This window comes from Mobula hypostoma, chromosome 7 (genome assembly GCF_963921235.1).
Source record: "Mobula hypostoma chromosome 7, sMobHyp1.1, whole genome shotgun sequence".
In the NCBI taxonomy this organism is placed as follows: Eukaryota; Metazoa; Chordata; class Chondrichthyes; order Myliobatiformes; family Myliobatidae; genus Mobula; species Mobula hypostoma.
Genome location: NC_086103.1, coordinates 104,272,239 through 104,293,084, shown reverse-complemented (window position 1 = coordinate 104,293,084; position 20,846 = coordinate 104,272,239). Strand labels below are relative to the sequence as shown.

The 20,846-nt window shown below is 39.3% G+C and overlaps 1 protein-coding gene across 5 annotated transcripts in view; it reads right to left on the bottom strand.

The window, feature by feature from the left end:
* The window catches only part of LOC134349440 (ETS-related transcription factor Elf-1-like), a 140,253-nt gene that overhangs the window by 93,340 nt on the left and 26,067 nt on the right, over positions 1-20,846 (bottom strand). For 2 of the 5 annotated variants that reach the window (XM_063053744.1, XM_063053748.1), the window contains exon 2: positions 10,618-10,984. In XM_063053744.1, coding sequence (XP_062909814.1) covers positions 10,618-10,689 — 72 coding nt within the window. In that variant the 5' untranslated portion in view covers positions 10,690-10,984. Of the gene's footprint in view, positions 1-1,351; positions 1,493-10,617; positions 10,985-11,065; positions 11,224-11,259; positions 11,352-20,846 lie in introns of those variants that run through there. The other 3 variants (XM_063053746.1, XM_063053745.1, XM_063053747.1) reach the window with 3 other exon arrangements.

Genomic DNA, 20,846 nt, shown 5'->3' with positions numbered 1-20,846 from the left:
AAACATAGAAAATAGGTGCAGGAGTAGGCCATTCGGCCCTTCGAGCCTGCACCGCCATTTATTATGATCATGGCTGATCATCCAACTCAGAACCCCGCCCCAGCCTTCCCTCCATACCCCCTGACCCCCGTAGCCACAAGGGCCATATCTAACTCCCTCTTAAATATAGCCAATGAACTGGCCTCAACTGTTTCCTGTGGCAGAGAATTCCACAGATTCACCACTCTCTGTGTGAAGAAGTTTTTCCTAATCTCGGTCCTAAAAGGCTTCCACTTTATCCTCAAACTGTGACCCCTTGTTCTGGACTTCCCCAACATCGGGAACAATCTTCCTGCATCTAGCCTGTCCAATTCCTTTAGGATTTTATATGTTTCAATCAGATCCCCCCTCAATCTTCTAAATTCCAACGAGTACAAGCCCAGTTCATCCAGTCTTTCTTCATATGAAAGTCCTGCCATCCCAGGAATCAATCTGGTGAACCTTCTTTGTACTCCCTCTATGGCAAGGATGTCTTTCCTCAGATTAGAGGACCAAAACTGCACACAATACTCGAGGTGTGGTCTCACCAAGGCCTTGTACAACTGCAGTAGTACCTCCCTGCTCCTGTACTCGAATCCTCTCGCTATAAATGCCAGCATACCATTCGCCTTTTTCACCGCCTGCTGTACCTGCATGCCCACTTTCAATGACTGGTGTATAATGACACCCAGGTCTCGTTGCACCTCTGTTTCTGCTCTAACACAAGGATTGCTTTCTGAATCAGTTCTCTCCCATCAAACCAGCATGAACAAATATTGGAGCAACCTGTTAAAACTAAGGTCACCAGATCAGACCTCCAAGAGTGTACAAAGCAACAAATATATCCTTTGGCAGAGAAAATCTTCCAGCCCATTCAATCCATGCTCACTCTCAGCAAATATTCATTTCCAATTTTCCACTAATTTCTCTGTAAACTTTCTGTCTCTCACTTGGCCATTACCTCCCCATGATTGTCCGGCCACCCATCAAACTGGGGGTCATTTGCAGTGGCCAATTAAACCCGGCCATCTTTGGGATGTGGGTGGGAACTAGAAAAGTTGGAGAAATCCACACAGTCACAGGAAGAACGTACAAATTCTGCACAGACAACACCAGAGGTCAGGATTGAACCTGATTTGCTTGGACTGTGTCACCATGCCAGCCTTACAGTACGAAGCTTTAGAAAATAAAAGATTTACTCTATTCAAATGCATACAGTTATAAAAGCTTTTTAGTAAATATTAACCATAATGTATTTTACTGTTCAAACCACAGCCCAATTTTTTAAATCAGTAAAACATTAATTATGCCCTCTTTTACCCCTCACGCCTACCATTGGATGCAGCTGTTCATGAGTTCTTGCAGGTTCAGACAACAGGTGGGTTGCTTTGACCATATGATTATTTGTAATGGCTGAAAGTGACCGTGAAGCAGAATACTCTTTTCAAAGTGTTTCCACAAAACAGAAAGTTTGCTGCTCTGTAAAGTATTGATAGTTAATCCATGTCATGGTAAATATTCAGCTGACCTATCCCATTCAGAACATGTTCACTCACTGGTTCAATGGCAGTAGTTAATCATTAAAAATTAACTTTCACATCTAATATCCTGAGTAGTCAATGAGAGAAGCTATTGTGTGCTCAACAAACGTAAATCATTAATAAAGACTCTCCTTAATTTTTTCCTTTCCTACACAGAACATTTCTCGATAATTCCCAAAGTCTCTGAACATCCATGAGCCTTGTCTGCCTGACCCCATTCATGTTTCCCTTGATCACCCTAGTTTATTTCAAAGTTATTGAAGTTATATCCTATTCTGTAGTTTTAAACTTATTGCTGCAGGAATTTCTTGATATGTTGTTTTTATAGAGGATTGATTGGTACAGCACAGGAACAGGCCCTATGGCCTACAATATTGTGCTGAACCAGCAAAAAATTGAATCAAAAAAATGCAAAAACAAGTCTCTGCTACCTACACAATGCCCATATCCCTCCATCTTCCTCACATCCATCTGTCTATCTCAATGTCTCTGAAAAGCCTCTGATGTATTTGCCTCCACCACCATATCAGGCAGCGCATTCCAGGTATCTGCCACTCTGAGTAAAAAAACTTACCCCTTACATCCCCTTTAAACCTACCCCCTCTCACCTTCAATGCATGCTCTCTGGTATTAGCTATATTTCTACACTGGGGAAAACATACGCCCTGTCTACTCTAAAGGAACTTGTAAAAAATATTTTCAAAACAATGATTTGGATTTTTCAGAAAGAAAAATGGCTATGCTTTCAGAGCAATGAAAGTGTAAATTGGACTGTAACATAACAGGTTACATATCTGCTCTTCCGGAAGCCAGTGATACCAGGATAAAAGCGTTTACATTGTGAAAAAACTGCTCAGTGGGAACTTGCAAAATTGCAAACATGCCAACTAGTTGAGTGTTGTTGCAGGAGTTGTCAATAAGACCAAAGAGATGATTGTGGACTTCAGGAAAGGTAAGATGAGGGAACATGGACCAATCTTCATAGAGGGATCAGAAGCGGAGAGAGCGAGCAATTTCAAGTTCCTGGGTGTCAAGATCTCTGAGGATCTAACCTGGTCCCAACATATCGATGCAGCTATAAAGAAGGCAAGACAGTGACTATATTTCTTTAGGAGCTTGAAGAGCTCCTTGGTTTGTCACCTAAAACACTTGAAAACTTCTATAGATGTACCATGGAAAGCAGAATCATTGTCTGGTATTGCGGGGTGGGGCTACTTCACAGGACAAAGAAGCTACAGAAAGTTGTAAGATTAGTCAGCTTCATCTTGGGTACTAGTCTCTGTATTATCTCAGACATCTTCAAGCAGCGGTGCCTCAGAAAGGCAGCGTCCATTATTAAGGACCTCCATCACCCAGGGTATGCCTTCTTCTCATTGTTAGCATCAGGAAGGAGGTACAGAAGCCTGAAGGCACACACTCAGCAATTCAGGAACAGTTTCTTCCCCTCTGCCATCCGATTCCTAAATGGACATTGAACCCGTGAACACGACCTACTTTTTTATATATATTATTTTTATTTTTCACTATTTTTAATCTAACTAGTTAATATACATATTTACTTACTGTAATTGATTTTCTTATTTACTTTTCCTGTATTATCATGTGTTGCATTGAATTGCTGCTGTTAAGTTAACAAATCTCATGATAATTCTCATTCTGGTTTTGGTCCAACGGGCGAATTTGGAGGATTTAGCAGAAACAATGTTGGTGGCATTTTCCCGATACCTTGAGAGCTTGGTGTAGATAGTTGGGAAGTATCTAGGAGAGCAGGGATCACCACAGCCTTGTGGACCATGAAGTTTATTTATTTACTGAGATACAGCATGGAATAGGCCCTTTTTGCACTCCAAGCCATGCCGCCCACCAATCCCCTGATTTAATCCTAGCCTAATCATAGGACAACTTACAATGCCTTATTAACTTACCAATCAGTACATCTTTGGACTGTGAGAGGAAACCAGAGCACCCAGAGAAAATCCACATAGTCACGGGGAGAGTGGACAAACTCGTTACAGGCAGCAATGGGAATGGAACTGGGGTTGCTGGTATGTAAAGCACTATGCTAAACACTATGCTACCATGCCACCTTAGTTCTGAGGTCTTGATTTTCAAATGCTCTTCGCCCAATCAAGCACAGGCTATGCATGCATAGTGAAGGCAACTGTGGCCTTCACCGAGAGAAATGGGAAGTGGGCTATGATTTCCAGAGTCTGACCCATGCTAACATGAATCAAATGTAGGCTGGAAATGAATTCCTGTATGCAGCTCCATCAGGGGAACTCTCTCCTGACTGACAGAGTTTAAGGCCAGGTTAAGCTAAAGTTAAGCTAAAGTAAAAAGAGCACGTACAGTGGTTGGTGCTGGTTCTGTGGTACTTGACAGAAAACCAATAAACACAACAAAAAGCATTTAGCTTGTCTTTAAAGAGTTGGAAATCTTAAATAAAGCCAAGTAATCTATTGACAATTGAAAATAAACTTTTGCAGCTGTAGGATTTCATTCTTTTTGATTTTAATTATTGTTCAAGATTTTTAAAAATTGTGCTTTAATTTTTTAAACGTTTTTCTTTTGCTTTGTTTGTTTCCTCACTTAATTTTATTGGTCTCTTTCTATCTTCACATCATTTTATTTTGAATGAGATGTTCTAAAGTTCCTCGCAGTTTAGATTCTGTGAGTTGGGAAAGGGGCTGGGTTTGATTGATTTTTACCCTCATGGTTTTATAACAAACAAGAAATAATAATAAAAAAAAATTAGACCCAAACTTAATCCATTTCCAAAGTTGAGTTTTCACTGTTTCAGGTTGGTGTGTCCTGGGAACCAAGTTGCTAATTATTTCAGCCAACTATTTAAATAATGCAGATTTCATCAGTTTTATTTCTGACAATGATGTCCAAGTTACCTGGGCATCAGGAATCCTGGAAACTGAGGGGAACAAGGAACCACTGTCCAGGAAAGGAAATTAAATTTTCAGAGTTACTTGTAAATCAGTGGAGCTGGGCTACTTTACCTGCTGTCTATTCATAAACTGCTTTCCAACTAACAGTGGCCAGCAATCTGATGGCTTATCAGTCTCCCCTATAGAGTTTGAGCTGTTTTGTCAATTCCTCTGCCAATCTTTTCACAACCACCTCCCACTATTTCACCCCAGCTTTCGCTCTCACGCTCCTAATTTTGGATGTCTGGGTTATCCATCAGAAGCTTTTTACCATCCATGTGAATTACTTTGTCCCAGCAAAAGTGTTTGAACAATCTGTCATTTATAGTATGTTCCTATTGTAAGTACGTAACTCAATGGAACCATTTATCAGATTCAAAATATTGAAGTAAACAATGTCACTTGGCTATTGAATTTGTATTAGATCAACTGCTATTATTTTTGTTCTTAAGAGTACAAAGCTTGATTTCAAGAGATTCTAGTAAGAGAATGCCTGCTTGTTGGGACGGATAAAGACCTTTTATATCTACCAGCTTTCTGTCTCCAGTGATTCAGTTCTCAATCACAACAGTGTAGTGAATGAAGGTTAAGGGTAGTGGAAGGGGTGACAATTACATGGGTCGTTTTATCCTGGATGATGTTGAGGTTGTGGAATGCTGTAGGAAATGGATTATGTTCAACATACACCTGGACAGCTTACTACATTGCCCAGCGCTACTCATATACAGTGTACTTTTCAGACTATTTTTAATTAATTCTATAAATATTGAAGTCCAGGCAGTCTCCAAGTTATGACAGGGTGCTGTTCTCAAAACTTGTAACCGAAAATGCTCGTTAAGTCAGAAATGAATGAAAACTGTGTGGGAAGGGATTGTGGAAACATTGTAACAAGATAGAGAGTAGGCATGGGGAGATCAGACACCAGCCCACCACACTGAGTCTGCTGGGCACTTGCAGCTTCCAGCTGGACCCAGCTGCCAGTTGCTCTGTCTAGGGATGTGGGTGGAGAGTGAGGAGGCACCTGGAAATATCCTGTTCCCGCCTGGAAGAAGATACATGCAGCCCTGCAGCAGCAAAACCATTTCCATCCAAGCCACCATCCTTCCAAACACTCAGTCATATGCATAGGGTGTCTATGGGTAGTTGTAACCCTGCAAGAACCTGTCAATAATAAATTGTTTATCTTTGCACTCGTAGTTATTCTGCCAACTAACCAAACTTTTACATTAAAGTTCAACTTAGTCACAGATTTCATTAACTTCACTAAACCAACAACTGCTCACAATTTTAAGGCAACATGACAAAAGTTAACTATCTCCAGGAACTTCTACTTACATAAGACAACCAGCCAATAGTTTAGTTCAAATGGAAGCATCCATAAGAAGGGACAATTGGTTGAAAGCTTTAGAGAGTGCTTTTCAGAGTTAAAGCTCTAGACCACAGCCTAACTGCTCTAGCAAACAAACACAGCGAGTTTACCAATATTTTATTAATATTTTTACATATCATCTGTGTCAAATATATGAAAACTGTTCCTCTGCACGTCCTCCCTCTGAGATCAATCAGATAGCTGTAGCAGAAAGGTTGCAGCCAGAACAGATGGTTCCAGGCTCTTTCTGAACATACAGAAAATGATCATTGCAGTCGTGAAGTGTATCATTAAATCACATGACATTAAGCTAAATATTTAATTCTTTTCCCCATTCAACATTAATGTATTCGTATCCCAAAACGTGCAGATTTATTACTCGTTAACAAACTGGAGAGGAAATGAGAGGAGGCTATTTTGTGAAGTCAATTGTTTTGAAGTACAGTGGAGCGAGTGCCTGTTAGGAATGTAGAAAAAATATTAAATGATAATATTGAATGGGAATTGCATATACAGGATTAGAAAAGAAACAGGTAGTCAACATGATCATCCACATATCCCTTCCAGACATAGGATTTTAAGTTTCAAAATAGTATGTTAATTTCAGTGGAACACAACTCGACTTCAGGCATTCAGGTTTAGGGTAATTCCTTTTAGTCCCTCAGTGTGCTGATTGTGGCACCTATCCTAGTTTCGTATGTATTGAAGACTAAAAGAACTATGTTATTTAATTAAAACTAAGCAACATGTCAGCAGACTGTGGCAGATTCCTGATAGGCCAATGATTCAGTTTGTTTGTGGTTTTAGTTCATCACAATTCATCACATGCAGCAATTCTCACGTTGCAATGTCACCAGAAATTATGCCTTTGCTAAATTAAAAAAAAATAAATATTAGGTGATTTTCCTGTTTTAGATTGTGAGGCTAATATGTTACAGGCATGTCATGTATGTGTTAATATTTATCAATGAGACATATCTAACAATCAATATTTATGGTAATATGTTGTCAAATATAATTTAACCCCATAAAACTAAAGATACCTGAGCATTCTTTACCTAGTTAAATGGATTGTAATCACAGCTACATCAGAAATACTAAAATTATAAAGAAGCACAATTTATCAGCTAATTTATAAGTCCTACTTTTTAAAACTTTAAGCCATTATACACCAGCAGAACCAATAAGGTATTAATCATGGATTATGATTGATGACTTCCAGCTATTGGACAAATACAGTATATCGAAAGTAGTTGACTATTATTTTAACATTAGAACAATTCTAATAGGATTACTAAAACTAAAGTAGTAATATTTAATTATCTGCTATGCTGTCAGTCTTTGCTGCTCTGTGACCATGCATTCATCAGTAGATCTAGGATTTCTTATTGTGCAAACACCTTTATGTCAATAGCTGAACTTCATGACTGTTCTGCAGGATGCCTTATAGATTAAGGAGACCAAGTCAAAATTGGGATCAAATGCTACTGAAATTGTCTATGGCATTAATGCTAGGCCAGGTTTAAAAACAGAGTTGTGAATAGAACATAGAACATAGAACATAGAATAGTACAGCACAGTACAGGCCCTTCGGCCCACAATGTTGTGCCGACCCTCAAACCCTGCCTCCCATATAAGCCCCAACCTTAAATTCCTCCATATACCTGTCTAGTAGTCTCTTAAAATTCACTAGTGTATCTGCCTCCACCACTGACTCAGGCAGTGCATTTCACGCACCAACCACTCTCTGAGTAAAAAACCTTCCTCTAATATCCCCCTTGAACTTCCCACCCCTTACCTTAAAGCCATGTCCTCTTGTATTGAGCAGTGGTGCCCTGGGGAAGAGGTGCTGGCTATCCACTCTATCTATTCCTCTTATTATCTTGTACACCTCTATCATGTCTCCTCTCATCCTCCTTCTCTCCAAAGAGTAAAGCCCTAGCTCCCTTAGTCTCTGATCATAATGCATATTTTCTAAACCAGGCAGCATCCTGGTAAATCTCCTCTGTACCCTTTCCAATGCTTCCACATCAGTGAATGTAGGACTGTGACTCTACACTAGGATATCAATAATGTAGAAACAGTTTCAGTGTAATAAGATTTCACTTCGCTGAATGTTTGGTACATGCAACTATGTATAAGGTCACTGTATGCTGGACTTGATCATGTGTTATCAATGTCTACAAATGCAGTCCAAGAAAACCTCAAATAAATCAGAAACACCTTTTAGACCATAAGACATAAAAGCAAAATTAGGCCATTCAACCCATCAATTCAGTTCCACCGTTTCATCATGGCTGATTTATTATCCCCTCTCAATCCCATTCTCCTGCTTTCTCCCTGTCTCTCTCTCTCTCTCTGGCTATCCGTCCCATAGTATGATGATGGTTCCTTTCAGTCAGTTAGTGGGGTGGTACCCCTCTCCTTAGAAAGAAACAGCGTGTGCGTGAGTGGATTTTAGGTGAGAAGGGGGTTGCACAGGTGCAGACCCACCCTCTCGACATCCCCTCCCAGATCCAGTGGCATGGTGGGGTCCGGGACGTCTGGGGAAGTTCTGTTGCAGTGAATGTCCAGACCAAGCTTCGATGTAAGGGATGCCCTTTCGCGCTTCACGGCATGTGTTTGCTAGATGGCCGTTGACCCTACGAGAGGGTACATCTGCCCTATGACAGGTCTTGTTTTTCGTCCTGCAGTGTGTCTAGCCACCCTCCTGACCAGGCAAGCCTGGTGGGGGAGCCGGTTTAGTCGCCGACCACCCGACCATACGACAGGTAGTACTGGGTTACATGGTACCAGTAGCACTCAGACGAGTGACTTCCCTGGAACCTTTGACTCCCTGACTAATCAAGAACCCATCAACCTCCTCTTTAAATAGTCCCAATAAACTGGTCTCTACTGTCATCTGTGGCAACGAATTACAGAGATTCACCACTAGCTGGCTAAAGACGTTCCTCCTCATCTCTGTTGTAAAGGACTTCCCTGTGTTGTGAGGCTGGATCCTCTGCCTAGATCTCCCATTATAGAAAACACACTCTCCACATCCACTCTAACCAGGCCTATCAATATCTGATACGTTTCCATTCTTCTGAACTCCAATGAGTAAAGGCACAGAGCTACCAAAAGCTCCTCGGGTGTTAGCCTTTTCATTCCTGGGATTGTTCTAGTGAACCTCGTCTGGACCCTCTCCATTGCCAGCACATCCTTTCTTAGGTAAGGGGCCAAAAGCAGCTCATAGTAATCCAAGTGTGACCTGATCAAGTGTCAGCATTATACCTTGCTTTTACATTCTAGTCCTCTGGAAATACATTGCATTGCCTTCCTCATCATCAACTCAACCTGCAAGTTAGTCTTTATGGAATCCTGCACGAGGACTCCCAAGTCCCTTTGCACCTCTGATTTCTGAATTTTAGAAAATATTCCATGCCTTTATTCCTTCTACCAAAGAGCATGACTATGCACTTCCCTACACTATATTCCATCTGCCACTTCTTTACCCATTCTCCTAATCTGTCTAACTCCCTAGAGACTCATTGCTTCCTCAATACTACTCCACATATCTTTGTATCATCTGCAAACTTGGCCACATGACTCCAACATCTTCTCGGCCACTGAGGTCAGGCAAACTGGCCTATAATTTCCTGTCTTTTGTCTTGCTCCTTTCTGAAAGAGTGGGGTAACACTTGCAGTTTTCCACTGCTCTGTACCCATTCCAGAATCTAAAGATGCCTCCACGATCTCTTCAGCTATCTCTTTCAGAACCATGGGGTTGTAACTTTTATACTTTCAGAACTTTCAGCTTCCCAAGCACCTGCTCCTTATTAATAGTAACTACACTCACTTCTGCCCCCATGGCACTCTAATTTCTGGCCTACTGCTGGTATCTTCTACAGTGAAGACTGATGCAAAATACTAAAAGTTCGCTCATCATTTCTTTGTCCCCCATTACTATCTCTCCAGTGGTCTGATGTCCACTCTCACCTCTCTTACTCTTTACGTGTCTGAAATACTTTTGGTATCCTCTTTTTATTATTGATATATACCTTCATATTTTATTGTTTCTCCTTATTGATTTTTAGTTGCCTTCTGTTGGCTTTTAAAAGCTACCCAATCCTCCAGCTTCACACGAATTTTGTTATATTATATGCCCTCTCTTTTGCTTTTATCCTGCCTGACTTCCCTGGCCAGCCATGGTTGACTCATCCTCCCTTTAGAATACTACATCTTCTTTGGGATGTATCTATCCTGCACCTTCTGAATTGTTCCCAGAAACTCCAGCCATTGCAGTTCTGCCGTCATCCCTGCTACTACCCTCTTCCAATCAACTTCAGCTCCTTTCTCGTGCATTTTAGAACTCTCCATGTTTCTTGTGCAGTACTTTGCACATTCTGCATGATAATTCCCTGTGTAGCAGCATAAGCTTTATAGAGCTTCAGTAAAATTGTACTTGAATCCAAGGATGGAATGTTAGCCATTATAAATTGTTCTCATTTCAAAGCTCAGCTCTGTGCATACACAAACTAATTTGTTGAGAGGAGGCTGACCAATTTCATTCTTACAGCTTACATTACACACACTAATCTTCTGGCTGGAGTAAGGAATTCAGGTTTCCTGCAAATTTCCAACAAGAAGTACAAATTACTGCTATGTGGAAATTAAATTCATTAATCATTCACCAAAGAAAACATTTTCCTACTGTTCTAGGTACAGTATTCTATCAACAATCTTTACTACCTATGTGTGGATAGCATCTTACCTCCTGTGCATTTTCCATGTCATTAGTTGCAAACTCAAATACAAGTTCATTTTGTCCGACAGCTGTCGCCATAGCAGTGCATTCCTTGTGCTACAGCAATAGAAAAGTTGGTCCACTTGATATGGGGAAAGTCCTTCTCATCAAAGTATATGAGTTCCCATTAGATTACAAATATTTTAGTTCATAGCTGGCTGTGGGTACTGATGATAAGGTGAAGCTTTCAGGGTTGATATAAGTCCCAAAGAAATTTGAAATTTCAAAAACAGCAAAGAGGGTTATGAGACTTCGGGTGTGAGAGCAACGAGTTCCTGCCCTGGATCCTGTTTCCACAGTCAAATGTTTCCTGTACAGACCAAGTTGTTCTGTTCTGGAAAAGAAATAGATTCTGTCATTTGAAACAAGCATGGAATGAAACAAAAGTTAAGAATATCAATGTATAAAAACATACCAGGTAGTTTTCTTCGATTTTAAATTTGTAGTGAATATGAATGGAGCCAAAGACTGGATTCACAAAAGTTTGGTCAAACTTTAATGAACGCAGCCAACACAATATTGATAACAGTAAGTTTTCACCATGTGCCAATCAATGGGAGCTATTTTCTTCAACAACAAATGACAAGAAAATTTAAAAATGAAGCAGACCCTTTACAGGAATCCTGTTAACTGTCACAGAAAGATCTTCACGGGATTGTGTGTTTATAAAAGAACCTTCAGCTGCTTTCTGCTGTTTCCTTATCTCTGCTGCAACCTTGCAAGAAGCAGAAAGGAAACAGCATTGACTACGTCATGGCAAACCAGAAACTGCAAACAAACATTCTCCATTGGCTTGCACGAAAAATGCAAGGCTCCAGTTCAGTCAGAGGGAAAAATAAGTTTCTGATTAATTTAATGTTCAGTTTTTATTTTAAATAACCTTTCTTTGGTCTGAAGATTTTGGTTGAGATTGATCAAAGTTGTATTCTGTGAAAAAGCTCAAATATTCTCCATGATATTAACATGTATTTTGTTATATCAGAAAAAAAATCATAACACAATATATGGAGCTGTTCAATAACCCTTATTAACCCTTGTTCAAAACAATTGAGAGGGACAACTGTGATATAAACGAACTCTGACGGCCTGAGCTGTAGTAGCATCTTGCTAATCGCTGCCCTGCTGGTGTGCGTTTTCTCAGTTAAAGCTAAAATCTCTGAAGAAGAGAATAGATTTTAGGAGAAATATTTTGCACTTAAGCATTTATGTGTTTTCAAATTGAACACTTAAACATGGTTTTAGTATACAAGCTCACTCTCCCAAGTTTATTTCTGATGACATTTGTAAAGAGTTTGTCTGTTGTCCCTGTGAACATATAGGTTTCCTCTGGGTGCTCAATTGTGCAGCAATTTTAAGGGATGTGGGTCCCTCGATTCTTCTGTTCATTTACACTGTGAAGAATCTACTAAACCTGTACACTGCCTTTAGATTTGACCTACCGAAGTGTACCACTTCAGACCTTTCATGATTGAACTTCTCAGCCCAGCTCTGTATCAAATCAATGTCCATTTGTAACCTACCTACAACAACCTTCTACAACACCACCAACCTTTATGTCATCTGCATACTTACTCATCCAATCTTCCACTTCCTCATTCAAGTCATTAATAAAAATCATAAAGAATATGGGACCGGGAACAGATCCCTGCAGAACACCATTGATCATTGAACCCCAAGCAGAATACATTCTGTATAGTACTATCTTTCGCCTTCTGTGGGCAAGCCAATTCTGAATCCACGCAGCCCAGATTACCTGGATCTTGACTAGCCTCTTGACCTTCTGAATGAGCCTACCATGAGAACCTTGCCAAGTGGCTTACTAAATATCTATTTACATCACATCCACTACTCTACCTTCATGAATGTGCTTTGACACTTCCTCGAAGAATTCAGTCAGGCTCATGAGACGTGACCTGCCCCTCACAAAGCCATCATGTCTATTCCTAATCAGACTAGGCTTCTCCAAGAAGCATAAGGAGAAGCTTTTCTACCACTGGAGGTGCTCTTAACTGAAGTTAAAAAAAATAATTGGATGAAGAATCATGACTGAGAAACTTCTTTGCACTACCGCTTATTTTGATTTCAAATGCTGTGCATGAAAGTGTGGCAGAAGGTGACCCAACAATAACTTTTGAAAGGTACTAGGCTATGCCCTTGAAAAGCAAGGACATTTGCAGGTGTAAGGCAAATCAAAGATAGACTAATTAAACAATTATTAGAAAGAATTGCCAGCAGTGCGATGACTAATTGGTTTCCTTCTGAGTTGTTTGAATCTGTAACTTATAAATCTACACCATTAATATCAACCAAGAATGTATTTACTTGAAAAGCTTCCTCTCATATTAGGTATATTAAAACAAAACCATCTCCTTCTTTGTTAACTTCTAAATGTGAATGAATATTCACAGTCATGAATAATCCACTTATGTATTGTGGTTTGTGCACTTGTAATTATTCCTCATGAAGCTCGCTGAGGTGGTGGTAAAACATTGATGGGTGTAGATTTCCCTCAGGGAACCATTGTGGACTCACAGCTGTTTTTAATAAAAAATGAATTTTTAACTCTTGGTGATGAAAGTACAAAATTAAATCTTTCAGTGCTTGACTTAGGAAGCCTGTAAGTGTCAGTTTGCATTTACTCCAAGGGCACTCAAAGGGTATAGATTGACGCAAGCTAATTTTAGCATTCAGAACCTTCCCAATCTCTTGCCTTTTCCTATAATAGCATTCTCATTCTAAGTCAGACGGGGAATTCTGGAAAGGGGAGCTAAAGATTATGGAAAGTTGATGCTGTTAGGGATAATTGCCACAGAATGTTTCATGAGGCCAGCATCTTGTTTAGAACATCATATATTTAAAAGGATATTTGCTGAGTACCTGTTAATTTCAGGAAATAGGTTACGAGTTGATTAGAACCTTGGATTGAATTGTAAAGGACACATAGTTGAGGTTGTTTGTCTTGATGCTTCTCCCACTAGTATCAAATATTGAGCTGTATCATCATTAGAATTGCTGCTGACCCCATGACCAAGAAAGATGTTTTACATTATATCCTCAAGTTGGGAAATAATGCTAATGTCTGGGCTTTGCCTTCTCTGGGATTACCTCACTTGGATTTCACCCTTGATAGTCTCAGTCCTATTGATCTAGACTCTGTTTCTTTTCCAAAGTCATATTTGTGTACTATTTGAACTTTGTGATGGAAGAATTCATTTTGGAAAATGTAGATATAGATATTGCAAATGAACGAGTAATGACTGTCAAAACAGTGACTATTATTCACTTCAGGAGAAAATTAAAGCAGAAATATTTTAAGAACAGAACAAAAAACAGAGTTCCATAAGAATTTTACATTAATTAGAAAGAAACTAATATGCATATAATATAGGATAATAAGCTCAGCCCATGTGTGCCATTTGAACACAAGCCTGAACACTATCTCAGAGGGTTACAGCTTGACCATCTCCCATTGAGTAAAACAGATGATACTGAGTTGGCAAGCCATTTATTTATTTCACAGGTTATTTTGGCCCTGAAGAAGTGTTTGCTCTCATCATTGTTCAAGATCAAGATTTATATCTCAGACGTAGACTTTACAATTTAAATCAGATATTTTTCAAGTATTGTGCCTGTTACAATAAAAATCCAATAGCATAGCATTCTGTGACTGCATGATGTCAAAGGTACAATTGACTTTGCAGATTACTGTTAATTCCTAAATCTGGGCTGTAATTTTCCCATATTACTACATGACAATATTTTTGAGGCAGGAACAGTTGTACAGGACGCTATATAAAAACACCTCTTTTTTTCTCTGTAACGGTAGTCCCAGTGTTTATTTGTTGTTCTAATGCTTTCCCAGGTTTATGTTGGACAACTCATTTTCTGCTGCTGTTTCTCAGTTGTACTCTGAATGAACCCTTTCACTCCACATTCCTTAAATGATGTGTTATCTGAGGACTGGAAACAGGAACCCTCGACTCAAATTTGAGATCACTTTTGTGAGTGCTTTAATTCGGAAATCAGTTGCAGGTTGGTTTATCTGCTATATAGAACCATAGAAACCATACAAACTACAGCACAGAAACAGGCCCTTTGGCGCTTCTTGGCTGTGCCGAACCATTTTCTGTCTAGTCCCACTGACCTGCACACGGACCATATCCCTCCATACACCTCCCATCCATGTATCTGTCCAATTTATTCTTAAATGTTAAAAAAGAACCCGCATTTACCACCTCGTCTGGCAGCTCATTCCATACTCCCACCACTCTCTGTGTGAAGAAGCCCCCCCTAATGTTCCCTTTAAACTTTTCCCCCCTCACCCTTAACCCATGTCCTCTGGTTTTTTTCTCCCCTTGCCTCAGTGGAAAAAGCCTGCTTGCATTCACTATACCCATCATAATTTTATATACCTCTATCAAATCTCCCCTCATTCTTCTACGCTCCAGGGAATAAAGTCCTAACCTATCCAACCTTTCTCTGTAACTGAGTTTCTCAAGTCCCGGCAACATCCTTGTAAACCTTCTCTGCACTCTTTCAACCTTTTTTATATCCTTCCTGTAATTTGGTGACCAAAACTGAACACAATACTCCAGATTCGGCCTCATCAATGCCTTATACAACCTCATCATAACATTCCAGCTCTTACACTCAATACTTCGATTAATAAAGGCCAATGTACCAAAAGCAATCTCAAATTGCAGAGTACAGGCACAACTTCTTGCACGTTATGATTTTTCCATTTTGGGCACTGGTCTACTTTCCAGTAGTCCACTCATCACTACAACTGATGTGCATTCAAAATGGCTGTTTTCAGTTTTACAACATAGAAAAAAAACATGCCTTCACTTATAGCTCAATGAAAGAAAGAGCTGAACTTGTCTCACGTTTCACACCACAAAGTTATTAACACCTAGGGTTGTCCTCTGGAGTGTAGGTTATAGTTGCATCAAATTCACACAGGAAGTTCCCCTTAAAGACATTAAGTAATCACTAGATAATCTGTTTTAATGGTGGCCCCTTAAACCTAACCAACAACTCAAGACAACCATGATTCATCTTCTACCTCAAACATTATTTTCCTTCTCTATTCCCTCAGTTCTAGATTATATTCACATTCAGAAATATACAAATCTATATTTTGAATGAAGTCGCTGACTGAGCCTCCACAGTCCTCCATGGAAGACAATTTCACAGATTCACCTTTCTCTGAGTGAAGACATACCTCCTTTTTAGATGTCACACATACTTGTTGCTCTGAGACTGACAACTCTTGCTCTAGGTTCCTCAGCTAGAGAATACACTTGCTCCATTTTTCCTGTTGAGGCCTCAATTGTTTTCCTTCACAGAGATCAATTTAACCTTCCTTTTTAAGCTTTTTTTTGCATATCTTCTAAACTCAATGGCCTAATCTTCTCAATCTCTCCTCAGCTGACAGAATGGCCAACCAAGCAATTAATCTGATGAACATTCACTGAACTATAGCAGATAAATTGCACTTTAGGAAAGAAAAACAAAATTGTTCTGGATACCCCAGGCGTGGTTTCACCAAAACTCTATTATTATAGAAAGTCATCATTAATCTTGTACTCTAGAAAATAAAGGCAAACATCTGGGTTTAGCAATACACAGGTTTTTGAATATTATCATTTCCCAATGTCTCACTATTTCAAAGAGACTCTGCACTTCAGATTTTTCCCCACCCAATGCACATCGTCACGTTTCCCTTTTGTTTTCTATCTTGCTGTTATTGCCCAATCCACTCAACCTGTCTGCACCTCCTTGAAGCCATATTGTAGGCTCAGCACTTCTCATAGTCCACTTGCTTTTGTGTCATCAGCAAACTTGGAATTATTATATTTGGTTCCCTCATCCAAATTGCTGATATAAACTGTGAAGAGGGTGGGCCCAAGCACTGGTCCTGTGGTATCCTGCTATGCAAACAGCCTTCCAATCAGAAAGCACTCACTTATTCCTAAAACTTGTTTTATTACTGCAAAAAACACTTGTAATCCATACTAGTGCATTACCCCTGATTTCATGGGTTTTAATCTGCGTTCACCACCATCCAATGTGGATCTTTGTCAAAAGTCTTCTGAACGTTGATATACTCCACCCACTGGTCCATCCTAACAAATTCTGCTAGATATATCCTCCAAGTAGTCCAATAAACTTGATTTTCTGTTTATGAATTTAAGCTGAATCTGCTTAATGATACTTGTTGATACCTTGCTATCACTACTGCTGCTCATCCTCTTTGAGGTTGCCTCAATTGTTCATTTTTCTCCCTAGATCAGTCTCAGCAGTCACATTGTCTACAGCTTGCAGCCTGACCCCCAACCTCTCTAAAAATCCTCAGGAGAATGAATCTCCAACTAGCTGGCTGGTAGAGACAGATTGTGCCTCTACACTCCTCGCAACTGGTCTTTTCCTTCTACATATCTAATCATATTTGTTTATTATTGTCATATGCACCAAGATAAAGTGAAAAACTTTTCATTTCCCATGCCATCCAGACAGATCATCCCATACATAATGACATGGAAGATAGAAATAGAAAACAGAATACAGAATGTAGTGTTACTGTTACAGACAAAGTGCAATGAAGGTAGACAAAATGCAAAGGCCATGACAAAATATGTTGGGAGATCAGGAGTTCAAGAGTTCATCTTTCAGCATGGGATAAATGGGAATCACATTTAGCACCCTCCAATCTGTGAGAACAATTTTGTAATCTGTGGAATTTTGATTATATAAGATGATAATTAGAGCACCAACTATCTTTGCTTCATTTAAGAGTGTGATAGAAGCTATCCTATGTCTGGTGGTTCATGCTGTCAGACTTTTTAGATCTGCTGCTTGACGGGAGAAGGGAGAAGACAGTGACCAAGGTAGAAGGAGTCCTTGATTCTTACATCTTTGATTTTTTAAAATTTCTTGCATGTATTTTTTTGCTTCTTGCTAGTTTCCCCATATTCCACTCTCCCTTTCTCTATCAATGTCTTGTCCAAGCTTTGTATTCTAAAATGTTCCCACTCCTGAGTCTGAATATTCTTCCTGACACCTCTAAAAAAGCCTTTTGCTTGGATTTCATGCTATCTTTAATTTCCCTGTAATCAATGTCTTGCACCACTTTTCCTGTTCTGTCTTAGTGCCTCTTCTATAACTGTTGTGAATCATTATTTCTTTAAGCGTTAGCCATTGGCCTTTCACCATCATACTCCTAAACCTAGTTTCCTAACACTGCCCCCTCACACATTCATTGTTTCCTTTGTTTAGATTGAAAACCCTAGTTGCAAACTGAGCTGCATCACTTTCAAACTTAATATATTATTTAATATAGCATCATGGTTGTTTTATAGACACCCTCTCTACAGCAAGATTATTCATTAACTCTTTCTCTTTAGACACTACCAGAGCTAAACTAGCCTGTTACCTGCTGTTTCCTTAAAATGCTGATCTAAAAGTCCACTTTATAAATAATTAAGGAATGTATCCTTGGGATTTTAAGAAGTAATTTGATTTGCTCACTTTGTATGTAGATTAGGACCCCAGAATACATGCTGCCTCTGCGTAACAAACAGGTTTCATGTTTTAAAAAAATCACAAACAAGACAAAATCTGCAGATGTTGGAAATCCAAGCAACGCACACACAATGCTGGAGGAACTCAATAAGCCAGACAGCATCTATGGAAAAAAAATACAGTCAACGTTTCGGGCCGAGACCCTTTGGTATTTTTTAAAATAATGTCCACAAGTTAATTTTGTCCATAAGTCCCTCATTATGGTATTCATACCAGCATGGTATTGTAATAAGTGGCATCAAAAGCACATAAGACTGTTAAGAGAGAACAATTATTAATAGTGGAGAGACAGAGAAAATGATTTCTGCTGTTTGTAGGAATTAACGTATCATGTACATTAGACTTCTGTATTTAATATTATGAGAGCTCATTCAGATGCACGGTATTGTATCCCTAGGGATAGCTTATACTCCTGTTACATGACTCTTTGACTTATGCCAAATCCAACATCAAGAGAGAAGCCACCAATATGAGATCCTTTCTAACTACTATACTGATGTCATCCTAATTTACAACATTGTTCCATTTGTTTAGATACTTTCCTAGTCATTCTTTAGTGTCAAGTAGCCTGGAATATGTCTGACTTTGATCACTCTGAACCCATGTTTCTGTAACAGCATCCTACCATTATTCAATGAGAGGCCTGGCTCAAAGGAAGATTATGAGGAAATCTAATGAAGGCAACGTGAAGGTTGGATCAGTGATGGTGAAGTATCAACAAAGCTTTCAAACAAGAAATTTTGGCAGTTTTTAATAAAACAGATCAGCTCAGCTAATCAACAAGAGTGATTTTATCCCCAGTACGACTTCCTAGCGGCCTATTCATTTCTGAAATATGTTTATATTTGAACCTGTTTACTAACTTATACCAATTCTAGTTCACACCTCATCACGAACTTTGTGACACTGATTGCAGTCATAATCTGAGTGTTTAGAAATCATGTCTTCTTTTTCTGAGAAGGGGTGCCTCCCTGAATAAATAACTTGCCTGTTCACTTCATGGGCATGATCAGACCTGTTATCTATTGCATTTTTTGTTTTGTTTCATTTCTTTATATGCATTGGAAGAAAGCTTGGAGGCAAAATTGATGTATCCCTGTAATTAGAAGGAGATTCAATATTTTGCTTATATTATGAATGTGAAGTAATTCTGCATCCAGGTTAATTTTAATGCCACATTTTAAATCTAAGATACAGAACAAGTAAGTGCCAGTTGAATTTTCATCAAAATAATCCCACATTTTCCATTGTGGATTCTGTTTTTAGAAAAAATGGAGCAAAATGAATTAATCAGGTCACAGTAAATTACCAGATTACAGAATACGAGCCTAACAGTCTGTCAACTATTTTATGTTGTCAGCCACTGCTCTTTGCCTCATAAGTTGCATTGAACGCTTCATCTTTTGCTGGATGTGGGTAACTAATGTGAATAATGTTGATAAATGCCTTGATTAAATGTAATGCACGATTGACCGGCTGACCATTTGACCCAGTCCAGATGGACACAAGAGCTGTGCTTCCAGCTCCAATTTTCTGAATGGCAAGCACTAGCTGAAGCTGGCCGAAAACATGCCAGAGCTTCTCTATAGCTCCTGCAACTGTTGCTGAAAGTCACACAACAGGTTGGGAAATTTGCAAAAAAAAAATCATTACTATTGTTTTCATCCGACTCGTACTAAAACAATTTATCTCTATTTTCTGATGGAGCTGGCTGTAAAGCTTATGGGGAAGTCAATCAGTTCTTAAAGTGTATTTTTCATGGCTGTCACAGTATATCAGCTGTTACATGCTCAAGGAGATCTGTTTTTTTGTGAGAATGATGTAATGGTCTTTTGGAGGTCACCTGATGTGATTTTCCCGCCAATGTGAGGTCACGTGATGACATGTGCCCCGGGACTATATAAGGGTCGACTCAGGTGACGCAGTGGGTTTTTGAGTTTGTAGATTTCCAGGTAGAACGTGTTGTACCTCCGTTTCTGTAGCCTGTTTGTTTTTTGTGATGCAGTTTCACTTTTAAAATGGAAGGTGCGTTCTCTTACAAGATATTGTTTTATTGGACTGGAAAATTGTGGCTGGAAGTGCCAATTTTCTCAATTCTGACATTTGAAGGGAGAGTGAAGAATTCATCGAAGGATCGAGAGAAGTCGGCATCGTTTGGCAGTTTAATAAAGAATCGACCTTATTGATTCTTTGCTGGAATAGCAACCTGCATCGAGATAATTGTTGCCAGAAAGAGCAATGAGTTCATGCAAAAAGGTGCTCTCTCTCTAAAAGGAATTTAAGGTCAGTTGATTTAAACTGTTTATTTTCGGCATAGTGAATACTGTGGACAGAACCAGCAGTAAAGGTGCATTGGTGAAGAAATCCTTCTCCAGAGAAGTCTCTCCCAATTGAACGTGTAAAACTGTTGGACTTTCGAAGTTATCACTTTAAGAACTATATCTGACTGTATCGCTTTAAGAACTGGTTTCGTATTTAACGCTTTAAGAACCAGAGCCGAGTGGCGAGTCGGTGAACGGCTGCTTACCTGTTTAACCTCCGGTTAAAGTTTTCCTTTGTTTTTTTTTCCTTATCGTTTATACATGTTTAATAAATGTTTTGTTGTTTTTATA